This window comes from Microcaecilia unicolor, chromosome 7 (assembly GCF_901765095.1).
Source record: "Microcaecilia unicolor chromosome 7, aMicUni1.1, whole genome shotgun sequence".
In the NCBI taxonomy this organism is placed as follows: domain Eukaryota; kingdom Metazoa; phylum Chordata; class Amphibia; order Gymnophiona; family Siphonopidae; genus Microcaecilia; species Microcaecilia unicolor.
The window spans coordinates 99,308,059-99,328,672 of record NC_044037.1 but is presented as its reverse complement, the minus strand read 5'-3'; the positions used below and the strand labels follow the sequence as shown (position 1 = coordinate 99,328,672).

Genomic DNA, 20,614 nt, shown 5'->3' with positions numbered 1-20,614 from the left:
GGAGAGGCGGAAGATTTTACAAAATGCTGAGGCCATCACGCGAGCGCGTGTTCCCGAGGGGATACAGGACCCAGAGGAATGGGTTAGAACTCGGTTCCCTCGCGCAGCTCCAGCTTGGGATCCAAATAACGGGCAGCACTATGAACTGTTGTCTGGCTATTGCCGGGACTTGCTGGAAGGTATGAAGAAAGGCATAAAGAGGCCCATTAATCTGGCAAAGGTCTCTGAAATTCTCCAAGGGGCAACTGAATCCCCTGGGGCCTTTTTAGAGCGACTAATTGAAGCCTACAGAACATACACCCCATTTGACCCTGAGGCACTAGAAAACCAGAGAATGGTGAATAGTGCATTGGTGGCCCAGAGTATGCCAGATATCCGGAAGAAGCTGCAGCGTCAGGAGGGATTCGCAGGGATGAATACCACCCAGCTAATTGAGATCGCAACAAAGGTTTTCGTTAATAGAGATCAGGAGATGCGCCGAGAGGCTGACCGGAAGATGCAGAAGAAGGCCGACCTTTTGGCGGCAGCCATTACTAATTCCACCCTTAACCGAGGTCGACCTCTAGCTAATGGGAAGCCAAAGTGGGACCCCGGACCACCAGCCAGGCCCCGAGATTCCTTCAATCAATCCCGGCCACAAGGGGGGAATCCCAGACCAAGATTGGAGAGGGATCAGTGCGCCTACTGTAAGGAAAGAGGGCACTGGAAAGATGAATGCCCCCAGAGGCGCCAGGGACTGAGAAGGGGACCAGGAGATCGAGGAAGCCGAGGCCGAGTTCGAGAGGGAAGGTATGAGCCTCCTGAATCTGACATCATTGGGATAGCCGAGATGGCAGAATGGGATGAATAGGACAGACCGGGTTCCTACAAACTGGGCTCCCAGGAACCCATGGTCAAGCTAACCATAGGGAGCGGCTCAATTCCATTCATGATTGATACAGGAGCTGAACATTCTGTTGTGACGGAGCGATTAGCGCCTGTGTCTGGAAAAACTGTCCGAGTGGTGGGAGCCACGGGGGTGCAGAACCGGAGGCCCTTCCTGACGACCCGTAGATGCCAATTAGGCTCACACACAGTCACTCATGAATTCCTGTATATGCCAGACTGTCCAATCCCTTTGTTAGGCCGGGACCTGCTGTCCAAGCTTAGGGCCCAAATTTCCTTTGACTCTGATGGCCAGACTTCAGTCTCCTTTCGGCCCCCGATATCCAGCCCTAAGGGCATATTGAGTTTCTGCTGCCCCCTTGAAGAAGAATGGCGGCTGCATCAGTCGCATGGCCAAGTTGACCTATCCCTGGCCGACAGCTTCCAGGTCAATGGGGTATGGGCAGAAGATAATCCCCCAGGGTTGGCCCGAAATATTCCCCCTGTTCATGTAGATTTACTTCCAAGTGCCCGGCCAATCCGTCTTCGCCAATACCCAATTCCCCGAAAGGCTCTGGAAGGGATTCAAGCGCATCTGAATCGTCTGTTATCCCATGGAATTATTCGACCTTGCCAGTCTCCATGGAATACGCCACTGTTGCCAGTCCAGAAGCCAGGGACTGAGGACTACCGGCCAGTCCAAGACTTACAAGTGGTTAACAAATCCACTATTTCATTACATCCTGTAGTGCCTAATCCATATGTCCTGTTGGGATTGATACCTTCTGGAGCTACCCATTTCACAACACTGGACCTAAAAGATGCCTTCTTTTGTATTCGGGTGGCCCCCGCCAGTCAACTGCTTTTCGCCATTCAATGGGAAAACCCAGTAACAGGACGGAAGCTTCAGTATACATGGACCCGCCTGCCACAGGGGTTCAAGAATTCCCCCACCATTTTTGGGACTGCCCTAGAACAAGACCTTAAGACTTTTAAATCTGAGCCTTCCAGGCGAGTTTTACTCCAGTATGTAGATGACCTCCTGATTGCAGCAGTGACCCAGGAAGAGTGTTTTGAGGCTACCAGAGAATTGCTGGAGCTACTCTTGGATGCAGGCTATAAAAGGTCTCACGCTCAAAGGCCCAACTCTGTCAGTCAGAAGTGAAGTATCTGGGCTTCTGCATTTCCCAGGGAAGTCGGAGACTGGATGTCAGTAGGAAGCAAGAGGTTGCTGCAATTCCCCAACCCAAGTCTAGAAGGGAAGTTAGGGAATTTCTGGGAGCAGCCGGATTCTGCAGAATTTGGATTCCAAATTTTGCACTGATGGCGAAACCCCTTTACCAGGCCACAAAGGGGGGTGAAAAGGAACCATTTGAATGGGGACCTATTGCTCAACAATCCTTCATCGCCATAAAGAAAGCCCTACTCCAAGCCCCTGCGTTAGGCCTTCCTGATGTGGAGAAACCTTTCTCACTGTATGTCCACGAGCGACAGGGGGTTGCTCTGGGTGTGCTGACCCAGATGATGGGATCCTGGCAGAGGCCTGTTGCATACCTGTCTAAACAGCTGGATGGAGTGGCTAAAGGATGGCCAGCCTGCATGAGGGCTATTGCAGCAACAGCCTTACTGGTCCAGGAAGCTGATAAGTTGACCTTGGGGCAAGAACTGGTTGTCAAAGTCCCCCACGCAGTTCTCACCCTCATGGAATACAAGGGCAACCACTGGTTTACAAATAGCCGCATGGTTAAGTACCAAGCCAGCTTATGTGAGAATCCACGGATACACCTGGAAACAGTGGCTACATTCAATCCCGCCACTCTTTTGCCAGCATCTGAGGGACCACCGGATCATGACTGTATCCAAACCATGGATGAAGTGTACTCCAGTCGACCAGATCTTAAAGATGTTCCTTGGAGGGATCCAGATGTAATTTATTTCACAGATGGAAGCAGTTACGTGGAGAACTCCAAGCGATTGGCAGGCTATGCTGTGGTGACAGAGGACAAGGTGATAGAAGCAAGGGCCCTGCCCCAAGGAACTTCAGCCCAGAAAGCAGAACTTGTGGCCCTCATACGAGCTCTGGAGCTAGCAGCAGAACTGGTGACCAACATTTATACTGATTCCAAGTATGCCTTTATAACTCTACACGCTCATGGAGCTTTGTATAAGGAAAAGGGACTCATAAATGCCGCAGGCCAACCTGTTAAGTATGGACCTGAAATACTTCAGTTGCTAGAGGCTGTTTGGGCCCCTAAGAAGGTAGCTGTCATTCACTGCAGGGGACACCAAAGGATAGATACTCCAGTGGCCCGTGGGAACCGCCATGCTGATCGGGTGGCCAAGGAAGCTGCTCGAGGACCCCCAGCAAGTACTGTGACCCCCCTGTTCCAAATTCGAATGCAAGAATGGACACCTATGTACACCCAAACGGAAGAGAAATGGGCTCAAGAGGAAAGAGCAGTAAGGAGACCTGATGGCTGGTTACATCTCCCTGATACCAGAGTTCTGGTGCCACGCCACCTAGCTTGGCCTGTAGTGTCTCAAGCTCATGACCTGTCACACTTAGGAAAAACAGCACTAGCCCGCCTACTCAGTCGAGTAGTGGTCTTGGAAGGATTGGATAGTCTGGTTGCCACTGCCTCTGCCCGATGTACTCTCTGTGCCCAGAATAATGCTCGTCAGGGACCCCGTATTCCACCAGGAGTTCAGTCCAGAGGACTAACACCCTTTGAGTCCCTAGTCATAGACTTCACAGAAATGCCCAGGAGCGGTAGGCTCCGATACCTCTTGGTCATGGTTTGCACTTTTTCTGGGTGGGTGGAAGCATATCCTACAGTCACTGAGAAAGCCACAGAAGTAGCTCGAGCCCTCCTTAGGGATGTTATCCCCAGGTATGGACTGCCCCTTGCCATAGGTTCAGATAATGGTCCCGCCTTTGTTGAAGCCACACTTCAGGCCCTGTCCCGCGCATTGCGCATTACCTGGAAATTGCATTGTGCCTACCGTCCCCAGAGTTCAGGGCAGGTTGAGTGGGCAAACAGAACCTTGAAAAATAGCCTAGCAAAGATTTGTCAGGAAACCCAACTGAAATGGCCACAGGCACTGCCACTAGCCCTCTTCCGCCTCCGATGCACCCCAACTAAAGGAACAGCCCTCTCTCCCTTTGAAATTGTGTATGGGAAGCCCCCAGCCATTTTGCAGGGAATTAAGGGAGACATAGGGACTTTAGGGTCTGCCCAGGTGCAGGAGCAGGTAGCCCTCTTGGGCAGGATAATTTCTGAACTTCAGTCTTATGTGAGAGAAATAAACCCTGTCCCCTTCCAGGCTCAGGTACATTCCTTCCTGCCAGGGGATAGAGTTTGGGTGAAAGACTGGAGGCTCCAGCCTTTGGGGCCCCGATGGAAAGGACCTTTTACTGTTTTGCTTTCTACCCCTACAGCTGTGAAGGTCGCAGGGATAACTCCATGGGTCCATTGGTCTCGAATCAAGTCTGCTGACCAGACTGAGCCCAGTACGGATCAGACGGAGCCTAAACAGTGGAGAGCAGAAAGTGATCCAGCGGAGCCATTGAAGTTAGGCTTGACCCGAACCAAAGAATCTATTAGCTGAAAAGAAGGGTCAACTGCATACCGCAGGAGCTGCTGGACTTTGGCTTCATACTGAGACTCTTTCTTGCCTGATTCTGGCTTTCCTGGAATTTGAGAGCTTGATCCTTGTCAGTTGAGGTTCTATCCCAACTGGTATAAGAACTCAAAGACTGAGAACATTATATTAATCTGTGACTAGCACAGACTGTTGGAATATTATTGCTTAATTAGTTTGCTTTATTTGTTTTAGATTAGGAAGAAAGAAAATGTTAGTAATTTGGGTGTTTTTGTTGTTTTCTACTCCTTGCCTCCTTGTTCCTAATACCCCAACTCGCTCCAACCTTTAGCTACATTCTGTCCAGGAACTAATTAGCCAGGCAAAGATTACTTCCCCTTGTATTGTGTGTTCCCGATTTTCTCCTTATACCACAGATGTCCCAGCTGTTCCTGTCCCTGTGCCGCTTACAGCTCTTATACCTCCCTACTTTTCGAGTTCAGGCCCTTGGAGTCAGGATTATACTTGGTGGTCCTTTTATAATGCTACCTCCCCCTCTGAATCTTCTCTAAGGCCAGTCTTTACGTCTCCCTATCCAGCTTCTGGAGTGTTTTGTTTAACAAGAAACATCTCAACTGTTCTTCCCATTTCCTGTAACTATACCAATGTTCTCCCAGAGAAGGGGGAATCTGTGTGGGTAGTCTCTCCAGGTACTCCTATGTGCCCTACTACCGTACCTGCAGATTATGACCCAGGTGATTATCTGGCTCCTAACCGTACCACTAAGAGGACTATAGTGTCCAAGCTTATTTTCTACTTTCATAAGTCCCCAGGGTATGAAGAGTTAATAACAAATGAGCAGCCTGTCACAATTGGGGATTGGCACCTATGGTGTGCAAAGTCTCCATTTCGTCTTCGTTCCCCCTGGGATAGGGGCTCGCATTATGGGCATCCTAAGTACCTTGTCCAGCCTGAGCCAACATTTATTGGGAACTTCCCTCACCCTCTCCTTGGTCATTACTGGCTTTGTGATAATGTCCTCCACATGATTCTTCCCCCCACGTATGATTTTTGTGTATTGGTAACCTTGAATTATTTTCCTAAAGTTATTCCTCTTCTCAGGCCACCATCCCCGCACCGCTCTAAGCGAGAGGCCTTGTCCTTACCTTCCTCCGTTGCCACAGAGAATGAGGCGATTGAATTAGCCCTCCAGTATATCAACTCTACTTATCCTCTGACTAAAAAGAGACTTGTGGCCCTTTCTGCCACGGCCTGGATTCCAATTGGGGGCCCGGTAGCGGGTATTACTGAACTAGGCATGGCTACCCGGCGACTTCAGTCCCTACTCCATGTTTTAGTTCATGAGCTGAACGTGGTAGTCAATGCATTGCAGGATCAAATTAATGAATTAAGTGTAGTTTCTCGGTATAACCGTATGGGCCTTGACTACCTCTTTGCAGCCCAGGGTGGCCTCTGCACAGTGCTAAATTCTTCAGAGTGCTGTACCATTGTCATAAATAGGACGCATGTAGTTAGGCATGCCATGAATAAAGTCCTACAGTTGGCTAGCCTTAATGTGGAGGATTACCGAGGAGGATTAGACCTTACCTCCTGGTGGTGGTCATTGACCTCATGGATACGTCCCTTGTTCATTTCCCTAATAGTCTTAGTTTTAGCAGGATTGTTGTTTTGTTTCCTAGCCTCATGTGCTTCGGCAGTATGCCGTAGGACCTTAACGAGTAGGGTAATGGTGATTCACAAGCCTATTCCTAGAAGTTATGCCCCAAGAGGAGGTATGGAGTTGGGACCACTATAATCCCCAGAGTTTGAGTTGTGAGACTTATCTCTGCATAAGCTGATTTTAGTCTCAAAGGGGGGAATGAGACAGCATGGGCAGAGAAATTATATGGTATTTAACTTTTTAGTCTTGCAAGTGATGGAGGAATGCCATATGGTTTAGATTATTTAGAATGTCTAGCTTTTGCTAGGCTAAAGGTTAGAAAGGTCAGAGAGAGAAACTTTCTTTGACCCTTTGTGAGTGATGGATGGTTAAGGCTAGTTCATAGGTATTAGTTTACCACATATGGATACCATTATGAGCCAGGCATACTGTAGTTTTAAAAGGATTAGTTTAAAATGCTGCTTAGAAGAAAATAGTTAGATTTAAGAAGTTCTTGATAGATGTAGAGTATGTCTTATAAGGAATTTGATTTCTGCTTATTTTAGAATATGTTTTATTCTGTGTAATTAATAATTCTATGTAGAATATCTTTTTAATCCAGTGTTATATCTTTGCCTGACTTTTCAAGTAAGACTGCAGTTGAAAAGGTCATCATCTGGTTTGAATTATCCACAGTCCTAGCTAGTTCAATGTATGAAGCTAATAGGTGAAAGAGGTCAGGATACGTCAACTCTCTTCTCCTTGATGAATAGCTAAATGAAGGACTGGTTTTCTGAAAGTAATAATAAATGTAAGATTGGCCCCTTAGCCCCTCAATGAACCTAAGTTATGAAGTTAGCTGAGAATTTAATCATAATAAAATGCAAGAGTTCTGGTGCCCCATTGTCTAGCGTGAGAGGCCCCAGGTCATAGGTCAGTTCAGGAAATATCAAACCTATGTAACTGATATTTTGGAATAAATGTATACAGATGATTGGTTCAGACAGGGTAATCAATCTATTCCTTACCATCTGGAAAATCAGGGGGGCTAGGAGGGGGTTAGAACTGTATATAACTGGGAGCAGAAGCAGCTTACGTCAGAAGAAAGAGAAGAAGGAGAGAAGAGAACTGAAGAGGACAGACAGAAGCCACAAGACACAGAGAGCTGAGAAAGAGAAGAAGAGACTTAGAGCTGATGTCCTACTTTGTTTGCTGGCAAATAAAGAAGATTTCTCTCTCATTCTGGTGTGTGCTGTTTGACTCCTGAAGTACCAGATTCTGCTGACAATAGTGGTAATTCCTGCAACAATACAACTAAGCTTAGACTTGTACATATGTGCAGCTCTCACAATCCAGCTCTTCCAGAACATGAGTTCTGCCTTTCTTTTGTACTATATTGTTTGTGGAACCAATAAAAACAAAGTTGTGAGTCTAATATGCTTGCAGTAAAAAGAACAAAAGAGATAGGAAATCCCCGCTGATATGGCCACAGAATGAGCCAATGTTTTAAGCCTTCTCAGAGTTTTACTCACTATAGACTTCAAGAAATAGATATGACAGGGACAGCACTTTCTTGTTTTATTTATTTATTTATTGCATCCCACATTTTCTCACCTATTTGCAGGCTCAATGTGGCTTACAGAGTTCTGTTATGGCATTGTCATTTCAGGATATCATATACATTTATTGATGAGAGCAGGTTAAGTAAAGGGAGAAGAAAGATTTAAGAGAATAGTAAAGAGGGTAAATGATCAATAGTTCGAACATCCTATATAATAATTCTCACCTCCAACGTCCTGAGGCTGCCTGGAACCGTGGTTTCCGGCCAGAGCTGCTCAGGAAAGTGGAGTAGATAAAAGTGACGTCATTCCTGAAGTGCCACTGATTGGCTGCTATGACATGCTGCAGGACATTCAATAGACAGGAGTGGAAGTGAACAAAGCAAGTCTATGGTAAGCAAGGAAGCCCTTTGGTTAATCTCTGATTCCACTCCCCAAAGTAGACGTCATTCCTCTACACTCAAAAAAAAAAAAAGGAAACCTAGGAGCAGTGGCGTTCCGACGCTGGCTGATACCCGGGGTGGATCGCCGATGTGCCCCCCCCCCCCCCGACGAAATGACCCCCCCCCCCCGGGTGCACGCCGTTGGGGGGGGGGGATGCCACGGCGTGCACCTGTTGCCTTGTCTCCGAGTTCACAATTCGCATGTGTTCACTGCTCCCTCTGAGTCTGCCCCGGAACAGGAAGTAACCTGTTCCGGGGCAGACTCAGAGGGAGCAGTGAACACATGCGAATTGCAAACTCTGAGACACAGGCGCGCGCCACAGCACCCCCCCCCCCCCAGCGGTGTACACCTGGGGCGGACCGCCACCACCGCTCCCCCCTTGGTACGCCACTGTCTAGGAGCTGCTTCTCATTGCCGTTTTTACAGCTGTTTCCACTGGACAAAAGGAGGGGGGAGACACACAGACCCTGCAACTGGGAAAAAGGGAGGAAGGGATGGAGGGGGGACCCTGCAACTGGGAGGAAGGAAGGAAGGGAGGGAGGGAGGGGGGACACCCCTGCAAATGGGAGACATACCGGGGGGGACGACCCTGGAACTGGGAGAGAGGGGGGACTCTGGCACATACTCTCATTCTCACACACACACTCGCACCCAGTCTCTGTCACACACACTCGCACATTCACACTCTCTCAAACATACACACTCCGAGGAAAACCTTGCTAGCGCCCGTTTCCTTTAAAACAGAAACAGGCCTTTTTTACTAGTAGTCTCATAAAACGATGCTCCTTCATCCTACTTAAGCACCTTGGGTGCCTTAATTTTGGTACCATTACTACGATTCAGTCTAGGGAAATTACCTCATGTAGGTATGCAGACAATATACAATTGTTATCCGTTACAGATTATTCAAATCCTTCAACTATTTCTTCATAGCATTGCACATTGTCTGTGCTCACAAAAGATGAAACTCAATCCACATAAGATCGAAGCTGTTATTTTTGCTAGGACACCGGGACACTCCGCCTCCTCCCCCTACATAGCAAATGAAGGTAGATATAGACCATATGACCTATCCAGTCTGCCCATCCATACCATCTACTATCTCTTCCTCCCTTAATCCTATGTGCTTGTCCCATGCTTTCTTGAATTCAGATATAGTCTGTTTCCACCACCTACATCGGGAGGCTGTTCTGCACAACCACTACCCTTTCAAAAAAAAAAGTATTTCCTTAGGTTACTCCTCTGTCTGTCCCCTTTCACCTTCATCCTAGGCCCCCTCATTCCTGAGCGCTCATTCCTGAGCTTCCTTTCAATTGAAAGAAACTCACCTCCTGTGTTTTTATGCTATGAAGCCATTTAAACGTCTATCATATCTTCTCTCTCTCAACTTTCTTCCAAAGTAGATATAGTCCAACAGTCTTTTATTGATGAAAATAAAGAAAAGACCTGGCACGGGCCATGTTTCGGCGCATACAAGCACCTACATCAGGGGTCAAACAAGTTCTAGATGGAGACGCAGGACCACAGCTCAGCGCATGTAAGAAACTGTAGAACTTCAATAAATCTGACCACTGAAAGCGAGTGGACAAACACTTGCAACGACTGTAGGAACAAATCACGCAAAAGGGGTCAGCCTCTACTTTTGCCTGCTGTGATTGTCATAGAGGGATCCCCTGCATTGTTCCTTGTTTCTTCCAAAGTATACATATTGAGATCTTTAAGTCTGTCCATATATGCTTTATGACATAGAGGGGCATTTTCGATATGGTGTCTAAGTCCGGGCAAAACGTCCAAAATCCATATAGGAAAGAAGGTCATTTTCCCAAAAAAAAAAAAAAAAATTTTTTTTTTTTTTTTTTTGAAAATACTGTTTTGAACAAGGTTTTGTGATTTGGACGTTTTGTTTTTTGGTCCATTTTTGGAAAAAAAACGAATCGGTTCAAAACAGAGATTCATGCCATTGGGATGTAGGAGGTGCCAGCATTTTTAGTAGATTGGTCCCCCAGACATCCTGGGAGAGCAACGGGGCACCCTAGAGGGCACTTCTGTGCACTTCATAAAAATGCTCCCAGGTACACATCCCACCTTTGCTCCTTTATCTTATCCCGAGCCCTCCAAAACCCACCCAACATCCACTATCCTCCACTGTACACCATTACAATAGCCTTTATAGGTGAAGGGGGGCACAGTAGGGTTTTGGAGACCTTAGGAGAGATCACAGATTCCACCACAAGTGTGACAGGTAGAGGTAGATAGGGACCTGAGTCCTCCACTGTGTACTGCAGTGTTTCCCCAACTCCAGTCCTGGAGTACCCCTTGCCAATGAGGTTTTCAGGATATCCACAATGAATATGCATGAACGTGATTTGAATAAACTGCCTCCATTATATGCAATTGTCTTTCATGCATATTCATTGTGGATATCCTGAAAACCTGACTGGCAAGGGTTACTCCAGGATCAGACTTGGGAAACACTGGTGTACTGCACCAACCACTACAGTACTCCAGGGACCTACATGCATCAGCCCCTGCATTAAGTTTCCAAAGAAATTCACAAAGAAGTGCTAAGTACAGCCATTTGGTTCTCTATTGCTGGAAGCCTTTGATCTTTGACTCTCTTTCCTTGTGAAATAAGCTGGATTTACAACTGAAAAACCTCCAGAGATCTGCATCAATTGGAAAAAAGGACACCAGGATCAGAAACTGCTAACTAAAACCACCACTACAACTTCTGAGTTAATGTTCACATCTATAACTTATACTACCTCTAAAGCTCTGTTATCTTGCTGAAGCTTCCTCAGCATTAAAACTTCCAAATAATTTCAAAGGAGTGAAACACATCCATCTGATGCATGTCTTTGATGAACAGAAGTGCCTGTTAAATATTAGATACGGGTCATTCCATGCCAAGTAGTCTAAACCTTCCCACCATCATGTCTCCAATTTTGTTCAAATTTTATCTGTTGCGCGAGTTAGGTGTTAAACGAAGTTTCCCAAAATTTGACGTCTCTAACTGCAATAGTTGCAGATCTAGACTCCCTTTTCTGAAAGGTTGTCAGTCCATGAGCGCGCGACATTTACCAAAATGCCATTTTGGGGGTCTAATAAAATCCAAACACATTTATAAGAATGGCTAAAAAATTCAAATCCTGTACAGTTTTTGATGCTAATTACGATGAAATACATTTTAACATTATGGATACAAAATCCAGTTAAACAAGTTGACTCAAAGTGTGCATCAAAATTGGTCACGACTCATCGGAACATATTTGGACCAATATTCAGTCCGCAACAACTTCCATGCAAACAAAGATACGGACTTGAAATTTTGAACAAGCATTATGCTTGTGCTGGACATAATACTGCCAGATTTGCAACTAACCAGCATACCCCTGCAGGATCTCTTCAAAGTTGGCACTGTCAGCGCAAACGGTAAAATGTACCAAAGTTCAAAGCCAATTATTAAAAAAGAGTCTGCCTGCATCAGCTTGTGAACAGTCTCATCTGATAGAGAAAATTGTGCTCTACAACACTGATGTGTTTCTGTTTTGCAATGCCACCATTAAGTAGCCATTTACTCAGGTCAAAGTATGTTATATTTAGTACGCTTGATGCGCTAATTTTTCTTCATTTTCTAGGAAATTGAGTCTTAATAGTCGCTTAAAAGTATTGATATAATTATTTATTCAAATTGGGTAGAGAGGTTACTATTTACAGTGATAAGATAAGGAACCATTATTATCTGTTGGAAGTTGAGAGATGGGGGTGGGAGGGGGAAAACATAAAAAATATTGGTGTTACAGTAGACGAGAATTACTGAAATGTATAAAGTGGAAGTAGATGAAGATGGATGTATCAATGCTGTCAGTTGTATTCACTATGCTGTTCATCAATAAAAATTATTGAACCATAATTATTTATTAATTCGTATTTTATTCGTTGATTGTCCATTCGTTTATTGTGTGCTGTTATCAGTTCATGTCCTCTAGTTCCACCACTTCCCTATCTCTAGAAAAGGTTTGTTAGTATATTAATACCTTTCAAATATTTAAACATCTAGTACATAAGTTTTGCCATACTGGGAAAGACCAAAAGGTCCATCAAGCCCAGCATCCTGTTTCCAACAGTGGCCAATCCAGGTCACAAATACCTAAAAAAAATACAAAACATTCTACACTGCTTATCCCAGAAATAGTGGATTTTCCCCAAGTCCATTTAATAATGGTCTATGGACTTTTTCTTTAGAAAGCCGTCCAAACTTTTTTTTAAACACCGCCTTTACCACATTCTCTGGCAACAAATTCCAGAGTTTAATTACACGTTGAGTGAAGAAAATGTTTCTCCGATTCGTTTTCAATTTACTACATTGTAGCTTCATCGCATGCCCCCTAGTCCTAGCATTTTTGGAAAGCGTAAACAGACGCTTTACAACTACCCGTTCCACTCCACTCATTATTTTATAGACCTCTATCATATCTCCCCTCAGCCGTCTTTACTCCAAGGTGAAGAACCCTAGCTGCTTTAGCCTTTCCTCATAGGGAAGTCGTCCCATCCCCTTTATCATTTTCGTCGCCCTTCTCTGTACCTTTTCTAATTCCACTATATCTTTTTTGAGATACAGCGACCAGAATTGAACACAATATTCGAGGTGCGGTTGCACCATGGTGCGATACAAAGGCATTATAACATCCTCATTTTTGTTTTCCATTCCTTTCCTAATAATACCTAACATTCTATTTGCTTTCTTAGCTGCAGCAGCACACTGAGCAGAAGGTTTCAACGTATCATCAACGACGACACCTAGATCCCTTTCTTGGTCTGTGACTCCTAACGTGGAACCTTGCATGACATAGCTATAATTCAGGTTCCTCTTTCCCACAGGCATCACTTTGCACTTGCTCACATTAAACGTCATCTGCCATTTAGACGCCCAGTCTCGTATGGTCCTCTTGTAATTTTTCACAATCCTCTTTCAATATAACAAGTTTGAGTAACTTTGTATCATCAGCAAATTTAATTACCTCACTAGGTCAGTTATAAATATGTTAAAAAGCAGTGGTCCCAGCACAGACCCCTGGGGAACCCCACTACCCTTCTCCATCGAGAATACTGATCGTTTAACCCTACTCTCTGTTTTCTATCTTTTAACCAGTTTTTAATCCACAATAGAACACTACCTTCTATCCTATGACTCTCCAATTTCCTCTGGAGTCTTTCATGAGGTATTCTGTCAAACGCCTTCTGAAAATCCAGATACACAATATCAACCGGCTCCCCTTTATCCACATGTTTGTTCACCTCTTCAAAGAATTGTAGTAGATTGGTGAGGCAAGATTTCCCTTCACTAAATCCATGCTGACTTTGTCTCATTAATCCATGCTTTTGAATATGATCTGTAACTTTGTTCTTTAAAATAGTCTCTATCATATAGTCTGTATCATGTCACCCCTATCCCTCCTTTCCTCTAGGGTATACATATTCATGTCATCAAGTCTTTTCTCATTAGTCTTGCAGCACATACCCCATACCATTTTTGTCACTTTTTTCTGAACCGTTTTAAGTCTTTTTACATCCCTAGTGAATATGGCCCCCAAAACTGAATACAATACTCCAAGTGAGGCCTCACTAACGACTTGTGCATCAACACCTCCTTTCTTCTGCTAGTTACAGCCCTCTCTATGCAGCCTAGTATCATTCTGGCCACGGCCACCACCTTGTCACATTGTTTTGTTACCTTAGGATCCTCAGACACCATCACGAAGACCATTGACCATTATAGTACCTGTCCTCTGCACTGACTCCATCCTACTTATAACTTTTTGAAGGTGTGGTCTCCACGATTATGAACAGTACTCTAAATGGGGTCTCACCAGTGACTTACATGGCATTCCTGCTGAGCATTCCTCACCCTATGCAAACAAGCATCCTTCCAGCTGGTATAAATACTGATATTGTTAATTTCTTAAAAATCCTCAGTGTTACGATCAACTAAACTTTCAATTACACATTTCAATTATAGTACAAAAAAAATTTTTTTTCAATTAAAACAAATCTGCTCAATAAGATCTTTTTTGGACCAAACTGCTCTCCAGAAAGTACTTCATGCATTAGTTTTAGGACATCTAGATAACTGCAATTCACTCTTCTCTGATTTTTGTGTGAGGGATATGAAAAGATTGCAATTAATCCAAAACACAGCCGTTAAAATTATTTCAGTGGCAAAACTTCAGTACTCAAAAGTGAACAATGGCTGCCAATTTCAGCTAGAATCCCTTATAAAATCATAGCTCTGGTTATATAACATTTACACATCAGGCCTCCCCTCATTTTTATCACCTCCATAAACACTTACTCGATCTTTGTGTTCATCTCAACATCTCTTAGTGGTTCCTTTCTTCCGTCAGATTTGTTCCGATACAATTTTGTTCTTCTAGTTTTAGGGCCCTGTTTACTAAGACACGCTAGCATTTTTAGCGCACACTAAACGATAGAGACACCCATATATTCCTATGGACGTCTTTAGCGAACACTAAAAATGCTAGCGCACCCTTAGCGCTGATTAGTAAACAGGGCCCTTAGTGTTTTATGGTTTATTAAATTTGATATACCGCTTTCCTAGGACAGAGCCTAATTAACAGTATCACTCAAATACCAATATCTAATCATAAAAGAAATTGTATCATTGAAGACCAGCAAACAAGAACACTACAAAAGAGGTTATAACAGCAAGCACAGAGAAAAACATAGACACTCAGTCATAAATAGCAGCCATCCTACATAACCTAGTATAGATGTCTCATTGTAGGTTTATCCACGGCTCAAACAAGAAAAGCTTGTTGAAACAGATGGGTTTTCAGCAAGGGACAGAAAGATAGATAAGACACTTCAAGCCGAATCTGCTGTGGTAGCTAGTTCCACAGAACAGGTGACAAGAAATATCAATGTAGTCTTATTTATCGCAATTTCCCTAAAATAAAGGTTCAATGCGATGGACAGTTATAAATACCCTCAAAAACATTCTGAATATCATCTTATAATTAACTGAAAACGAATAGTTAATAACGTTCAAAAAAATATAGGTCTTCAGCATCTTACTTAATCTTAGATAATTTCTCTCAACGCTAATACACAATGGGAGGGAACTCCATAATGGAACAGTGATACCCAAGAAAATTGTATTGAATACCTTTCAAAAATCACATCTTACAGAAAGATAGTAGTCGAAGAGTCAATTGATTAAGCAATCTTAATGAAGAACCAAATAAAGATTTTGAAACAGTACTTATCAAAAGACATGAGGTAAAACCATAAAGAATTTGATACAATAAGCATAACGCTTTAAAGGAAACATGCTCCTTTAACGGAAGCCAGTGTAACTTCATCATGTAACTTGAAATGCTAGTATATTTGTTTTGAAAATTAACCTCACGGCAGTTTTTTTTAATAAGCTGTAATTTACGTTATTTGGAGCATATCCCTGAGTACAATACATTGCAATAGTCAAGGTGGGAAAGTATCATCATCTGAACTAAAAGAGCAAATGCCTCCTTTTTGAAAAATGATCTAATCAGCCTCAATTGCCTTAATTTAAACAATGTCTTCCTCCAGAGTTGATAAATTTGCGGACCATAGGTCAAAGAAGAGTCTAAATTCACTTCCAGTACCTGAGACTCAAGTTTCTATTGGAAAAATCCTATCATCTGTCAACCTGATGTAAGAGGGTATAATCTTATGTATGTATGTATTTATTTATTTATTTATTTTGGTTCTTATATCCCACATAATCTGAATACCAATTATTCAGCTCTATGTGGCTTACAACAGTTAAGTAAATGCAAATACAAATACCCATATAGAGATCGATCCATTAAAGCAACTTAGCTAGAGTTCATAGGCTTTTACAGAAATACTAGAATTTGATGGATAACATACTTCAGGAAGTTTTCAAAGAAAAAAAGTTTTCTGAAATTTTCGGAATATTAAATATTTAGAAATTCATTTAATTTCAACTGGTCAATCATTCCACCATTTAGTGCCTATGTGAGAGAAATCTTTGAACAATACAGACTTAAAATTGATGTTTTTATAGTTAGGATAATGAAGTATAAGGTATTTTCTGGATTTCACGGATGCATTTTGAGCTGGTAAATCAACTAAATCCAACATATATTCAGACGCCAAACATATATTATTCTGCAAATGAATGAGCTTTAGACCTTGTGATTCCCATTGAGGTTTAGAAGGTGGGAGAACCAACCTACATTATGGAATAATGTTCTACTTAATTTGTGCCTAGAATCATCATACCTACTTTTTCAATAAGTCTTTTAATCCATAGATTACGCAGGTCAACTGGCAGTATGGTAATGGACATGGATGAGGAATGTAATCACACTACAAGATAATCTTAACCTTAGGGGCCCTTTTACTAAGCCGCGCAAGCATCTACGCACGCCCAACGTGAGCCAAAATGGAGTTACCGCCCAACTACCACATGGCTCTTGCGGTAATTTCATTTTTGGCACGCGTCCGATACGCGCATCTGCAAAATATTTTTTATTTTCGGGTGCGAGTAACGGACGCATGCCAAGTGGCATTTGGCGTGCATAGGTCATTACCACCAGGTTACCGCACGAGTCTTTACTGCTAGGTCAATGGCTGGTGGTAAGGTCTCAAACCCAAAATGGACGCGCAGCAATTTTCATTTTGCCACAGGTCCATTTTAGGCAAAAATTTTAAAAAAGGCCTTTTTTACAGGCTCACTAAAAAATGGATTGGCACGTGCCCAAAACCTGCAAGCCATTTTTCAGTGCACCTTTGTAAAAGGATCCCTTATTGTATTTCTTTTAATCTTTATCTTGGAACTTTGACATTTTGCCCCAGTATGTTGGACAAGTGGTGCTGCCTTGTGACATCTATGATGCTCCCTGAAAAAGCCCATAGAGGGTGAAACTGGTTGGAGTGTAGCCGATATGGTAGTTTCAATGTTGTGGAATATCCACTTTTAAATACATGTGTGAGATTTCTCCCCTCTCTCATTCCTTTTGGAATGGTTTGTAAGGACTTTTCATGCTGAAGATTCAATCATCTTCAGAGAATTCTGAGATATAAACAACTCTTTATTAATCCACCAATATATCCATATTTTTTAAACATTTTTGAAATTTCCATTCAAAGAAAATATCACATTTTTGAAAAATAATTTGAGCCCCCTTTTTGGGTTGATCACCAAGTTATTATGTACATAGAGACTCGTTTTCAAAGCACACAGACTTACAAAGTTACGTGGAGGGGCATTTTTGATATGAAGTAAAAATCCGACTTGGACATTTTGCTCAAGACGTTCAAAATTCAAGTGGTGAATATAGCGATTTTCAAAACAGCAAAACATTTATCTTTTTGTTTTGAAAATGGACATTCACTAGACACTGCTGTACTCAGTGCATCTCTTTTTGGACCATTTCTGAACAAAAAAAAAAAGTCCAAGTGAAAAACATACAAAATCAAGCAACTGGGATGTAGGAGGAGCCAGCATTCTTAGTAGACTGGCCACAGACATCCCAGCAGAGCAGTGAGGCACCCTAGGAGAAACTGCAGTGGACGTCACATGAAAGTTCCCAAGTACACATCTCGCTGTTACCCCCTTATATTGTATGGTGAGCCCTCCAAAATCCACAATACCCAATTGTACACCACTACAATAGCCCTTATGGCTGCAGGTGTCCCCTAATGTGGGTTCAGTAGGATTTTGGAGGGGTTTGGCGGGGGCTGACACTTTCCACCACAAGTGTAACAGAGTGGATTATGGGCCTGGGTTCCCTTCTCTGCATCGACAACTAGGCGACTCCAGGGACCTGCTTGCTGCAAGACTGGTCATAAAATCTGAAGCTGTCATAAAGGCTGTTATGTACTGTTTCTTTCACATCTTTGGGGGTCGGATGGTTCAGCGACAACTGGGGGAGTATTGGGGGGGTCACTCTTTTATTCCTCCAGTGGTCATCTGAGCACTATTTTGTGGCTTAGTTGTTAATAAAACAGGCCTAGCTCATAACATCAGCTTTAGTCCTGGACATTTTTGTTTTGTTCTATTATGGCAGAAAAAGTCCAAGTGTTAGGAAGTCATAATCCCACCCCTAACATATCCCAGACAGGCCACCTTATGATTTGAACATACTGCGGACAAACAGCATAGAAAAGTGTTTAGAAAATGGGTTTCGAAAATAGCAATTTGAACATTTTGGCAAACAAAGGATCCAAATACCACTTTTTAATGGTTTTCTCTTTTGAACATGAGCCCCATAGTAACCTATGTAACTTTGTAAGTCTATGTGCTTTGAAAATGAGCACCTTTGTATACACAACATGATCTGTAGTCTAATCAGGGAGGCTGTAATCAATCCCTTCTCGTAAGGTGATGATGGATTAAAACAAGAATGTTCTCTGCTGTGGCCCCATATGTCAGAATGGAGGGCAATTATTATACTCCTGTAAGATGGTAAAAACCTGGTACCATGAGGAGGGCAGGGTTATAGGGGCTGGATTGTTTCCCCTGCTGTTTCTGCCTTGTTTTCTTATGTTCTTGGAATTTTAAGGGTGGGGTTAATGTTTATATTATAAGTTATTCTGGATTGTGTTTGGTTTTATATTACATATTTATGTTCCTTTTTTACATTGCCTTGGGCAATCCATTTGGAATAGGAAAGCAGTCTAGAAATACTTTAAGTAAAAAAAAAAAAAAAACACTTTTTGAGTCAGGCAGAAAAGAGCAATTTTCAGATCAGCCCATTACCTGAGTAAATGGCTTTGAAAGTTGTCATACTCTGTACATCCTACCACTCCCTCTGCCCTCTACCTTTCATGATGGCCTGCAGTGAAGCCACCTCTTCTTGGCAGCGTCTCTTCACATCATCGATCACCTCCTGCTTTGTGGTTTCACTAACTGTTGCCACAGCTTTGATATTTTCAATCTCTGCCAGCGCCTCCTGGAGTTGGACCTGTAACCGCTGGATTTGTTCTCCCTCTGCAAGTAAAGAAAACAGGGGTGAGGACTACCTTGAGGAGCACAGAAGCCATCAAGGCTCAAGCCATTAATACCAAATATCTCAAATACAAAGAGGAGGAGGGCTGAGCAGAGCAGACTAAACATTCCAACAACATCTAGGACTTCCTGCTCCCTTCCTCTCATCCATTGTACTACCCCTTGCTACTTGATATGACTATGTAATCACCACTAAACAATCAGGACTGCAAAAATAGTCAGCCTTCTACATAAAAACCTATATATATATATATATACACAAAACTAGTCATTATAGGAATGATGAACATACACTTAATGTAAACATGAGACATACACCATATACTATCAAGGCACATATAGTTATAACATACACTATAGAACAGAGAATAGTGTACTATGAGGTCTGTATGCGTACACAGTATAAATGGAAAGCTCCCCCACATACAAATCTGACAGCAAAGAATGTACACATAATATACATATCCGGCCATGAGACACATGGAACCAGATCCTCTCCGGTCCCTCTTAAGGTTTCCCTTAAACTGCATCTCGTCCCCCTCCACAGCGCGCACGTCTTACCGGACTGGAGCTGCAGCGGTTCATCGCCGGCCCTGGGAACAGCTGCCGCAGCCATCGCACACAGGAGCCTGGACTCAGTCCTGGAGACACTTCCTGCTGAGCCCGGGAGCTATCCGGCACCGGCCACGCCCAGCTGGGAAAGTTCGGGTGCCAGCCCCACCCCTCTACCGAATGTCGGCACACTAGCCACACCGCCTTTGCTCCACCTACTCGGGAGAAATCGGCTGTGGGGCACGCTCCTGTGTCTGCGGCCGGGCGGCTACAGCCGAGCAACTTCGGCTTTCTTCGCGAAAGGGTTACGCTGAGTCGTAATTCTTGCCGGAATTCGGCTGCAGGATTGCATGCTCTAAAACAGAGGATGTTCTTCTTTACTCTTCATTTTACCCACAGAGGACTTCATTTATATAGCCCTATCAATTACATCTCTTAATCCAGAAAAATATTTTGGCCATAGTAAGTAACATAATCATGAAGGGACTGACTTAGCGTAAACTTTTAAAACTTTTTATCAACATCACTACCCACATTATTTACACCAATATATCTTCTTCATACACCCTTATTTATTTAATCTTTTTAAATTGTAACTTTAAATTCCTATAATACAAGGAAAGAGAAAAAGAGGGCCCCCTCCTTAGGTCGCTTCACTGGCTCCCTAGCCGTTTCCGTCAGTTCAAGCTTCTCTTACTGACCTCTGCCGCTCCCCAGTACCTCTCCACTCTCGTCTCTCCCTACACCCCCCCCCCCCCCCCCCCCCCCCCCGGGTACTCCGTTCTGTAGCTAAATCTCTCTTATCCGTCTCCTACTCCTCTACGGCTAATTCTAGACTCCGTTCCTTTTGTCTTGCTGCACCTCATGCCTGGAATAGACTTCCCGAGCCTGTGAGTCTACCCCCGTCCTTGGCCG

At 43.5% G+C, this 20,614-nt stretch overlaps 1 protein-coding gene across 2 annotated transcripts in view; it reads right to left on the bottom strand.

The window, feature by feature from the left end:
• RABEP2 (rabaptin, RAB GTPase binding effector protein 2) overlaps nt 1–19,786 on the bottom strand; it is a 46,735-nt gene extending 26,949 nt beyond the window's left edge. The window contains exons 1-2 of one of the 2 annotated variants that reach the window (XM_030209984.1): nt 19,709–19,786; nt 18,962–19,129 (exon numbers count right to left, since the gene is read on the bottom strand). In XM_030209984.1, coding sequence (XP_030065844.1) covers nt 18,962–19,129; nt 19,709–19,763 — 223 coding nt within the window. In that variant the 5' untranslated portion in view covers nt 19,764–19,786. Of the gene's footprint in view, nt 1–18,898; nt 19,130–19,708 lie in introns of those variants that run through there. The other variant, XM_030209986.1, reaches the window with a different exon arrangement.
• Nucleotides 19,787–20,614: the final 828 nt, after the last annotated feature.